Raw genomic sequence first — 2,010 nt, 5'->3', positions numbered from 1 at the left:
GAGGGAGCCGCTGCCAACAGAGCCTCCGGCCAAGAGGGTTTGCACCATCAGCCCCGCGCCCCGGCACAGCCCTGCCCTCACCATCCCCCTGATGAACCCCAGCGGGCAGTTCCACCCCACCCCACCGCCCCTCCAGCACTACACCTTGGAAGATATTGCCACCTCCCACCTCTACAGGGACCCCAGCAAGATGTTGGAGCACAGAGAGATCCGGGACAGGCACGGCGGGCTTGGTGAGAAAGCCTGGAGGGTTGAGCTTTGGTGTTGGTCTCTACTTGGCCACTTGTACCCAGAGATGTGGGATGCTGGGCATGTCCTCACAGCAGAGTCTTTGCAGGGAGTTCAGAGGAAACAACTGCCCGTGGGAAGTGACAAAGTGGAAGATTGAGAGTTTGTATTTCCCTGTGTGAAGGCTGGAGTCACTGAGGATGAGGAGGAAGGACTTGATGTGTGAATTGAGTGTAGCCAACCCAGCAGGCAGGAAGAGAGGGCAGGGAAATAGAAATTAACTTTTCCAAGATCTCCAAAGCAGGAGAGTAGAGATTGACCCCCTGCCCTGTTTCTCCAAGGGATGTGTGGGAGGTGCATGATGCGTTTCCAACAGGACAGCGTGAATCACAGGCTCTGAGCTGCTGTGAGTTTATAACAGTAGAACCAGCTCCACAAGCAGGTCAGAGCTGGAGCCACAAGTGGATTGTAGCACTTCCCAGACAGGGATAAAAAAGCACCAGCGTGGAGTTGCCCCTGTAGAGCTGCCACCTTGAGATGTGTTTTAAAATCCGAGCTATGTGGAGCTGGAAAAAAGCTCTTTATTCTTGCTTTGGGGCTGCTTCTCTCTCCATTGGTCCATCTAATCCCTCTGTGGCCGTGGCTTGTTGCAGGATTGAATGGAGGCTACCAGGACGAGCTGGTGGATCACCGCCTAACAGAGAGGGAGTGGGCGGATGAGTGGAAGCATCTTGATCACGTAAGGAATGGCAGGGTGTGTGGGAAGCTCTGTGGGAAGCAGCAACCCAGTGTTCCACCAGCTCCAGTTGGTGATTTCCTTGTTGTTGGTACCGTATCCAGGCTGTCCTGGTGGCTGGTGGAGGAACAAGCAGGTGGATGGTGGGGAGGGCTGAGAGGAGCTGTAGCACTTTCCTGGCAGGTTTCCTCTGCCCATGGCCAGTGGAAACTAAAATCGGTGTGGATGAAGTGTCTGGAGTTGGGGAGCTTCTCCTGCAGAGCATGTGGCCAGGTGCTGCCATGGCTGAATGAGCAAGCAAACCCAGCTTTATCCCCACGGGGGTATTTTCTGCCGCAGCCCTGGCCAGCACAAGTGCACAGATGTGCTAAGTGCAGTCAGGATATGGACTCAGAAAATTAGTAAACCTATCATTACTGTATTTTAAGTTTGGGGTTTTTTTCCTGAGGTGCCAGCCTTTTATGGACCAAAAAAGGCACCAACAGCAAGACCTGGTGCTTCTGGCAGATTTTATGCTGAGCTTTTTCCTTCTGAGCGAGGCAGCTCATCCAGGCACTTCACTGCTGTTTCCTTCCAAGAGATGGGATTAAAATTCGGCTTTGATCATAAATGCAGAGGGACCTCATGGTCTAAAGCTAATGGGTTTTTGGAGGGGATGGGGTTCGGGTGGAGCAAAGGCCCTGTAGCTGAATATTTGGAGTGAGGCTGTGACTGTGGAGCGCTGGCACCAGGATCATAACCAACCCTAATCCCATAGGAAAGTGGTGGGGTTTTCCTCTCCACTTTTAGGAGCATGGCCTGGAGGCATTTAGCCCCCTCTTGTGTGTGACCCCCACCTTGGGCCATGGCACCATCCCAAATCCTGCGAAATCACCCTGGGACGGTCCCTCCACGGTGAAATCCGGGCTGACTGAGGACCATTTCCTCCCGCAGGCCCTGAACTGCATCATGGAGATGGTGGAGAAGACGCGGCGCTCCATGGCGGTGCTGCGGCGCTGCCAGGAGGCCGACAGGGAGGAGCTCAACTACTGGAAGCGGCGCTGCTC

The 2,010-nt window shown here is 54.4% G+C and overlaps 1 protein-coding gene across 1 annotated transcript in view; it reads left to right on the top strand.

Annotated features, from left to right (window-relative positions):
- CBFA2T2 (CBFA2/RUNX1 translocation partner 2) overlaps positions 1–2,010 on the top strand; it is a 58,913-nt gene that overhangs the window by 49,839 nt on the left and 7,064 nt on the right. The window contains exons 7-9 of the mRNA XM_017735124.1: positions 4–233; positions 882–967; positions 1,898–2,006. Of these exons, the coding sequence (XP_017590613.1) occupies positions 4–233; positions 882–967; positions 1,898–2,006 (425 nt within the window). The remainder of the gene's footprint in view (positions 1–3; positions 234–881; positions 968–1,897; positions 2,007–2,010) is intronic.

This window comes from Corvus brachyrhynchos, unplaced genomic scaffold (assembly GCF_000691975.1).
Source record: "Corvus brachyrhynchos isolate BGI_N302 unplaced genomic scaffold, ASM69197v1 scaffold125, whole genome shotgun sequence".
NCBI classification, from domain to species: Eukaryota; Metazoa; Chordata; class Aves; order Passeriformes; family Corvidae; genus Corvus; species Corvus brachyrhynchos.
The sequence above is the reverse complement of the archived record's forward strand: the minus strand, read 5'-3'. Positions and strand labels throughout refer to the sequence as shown.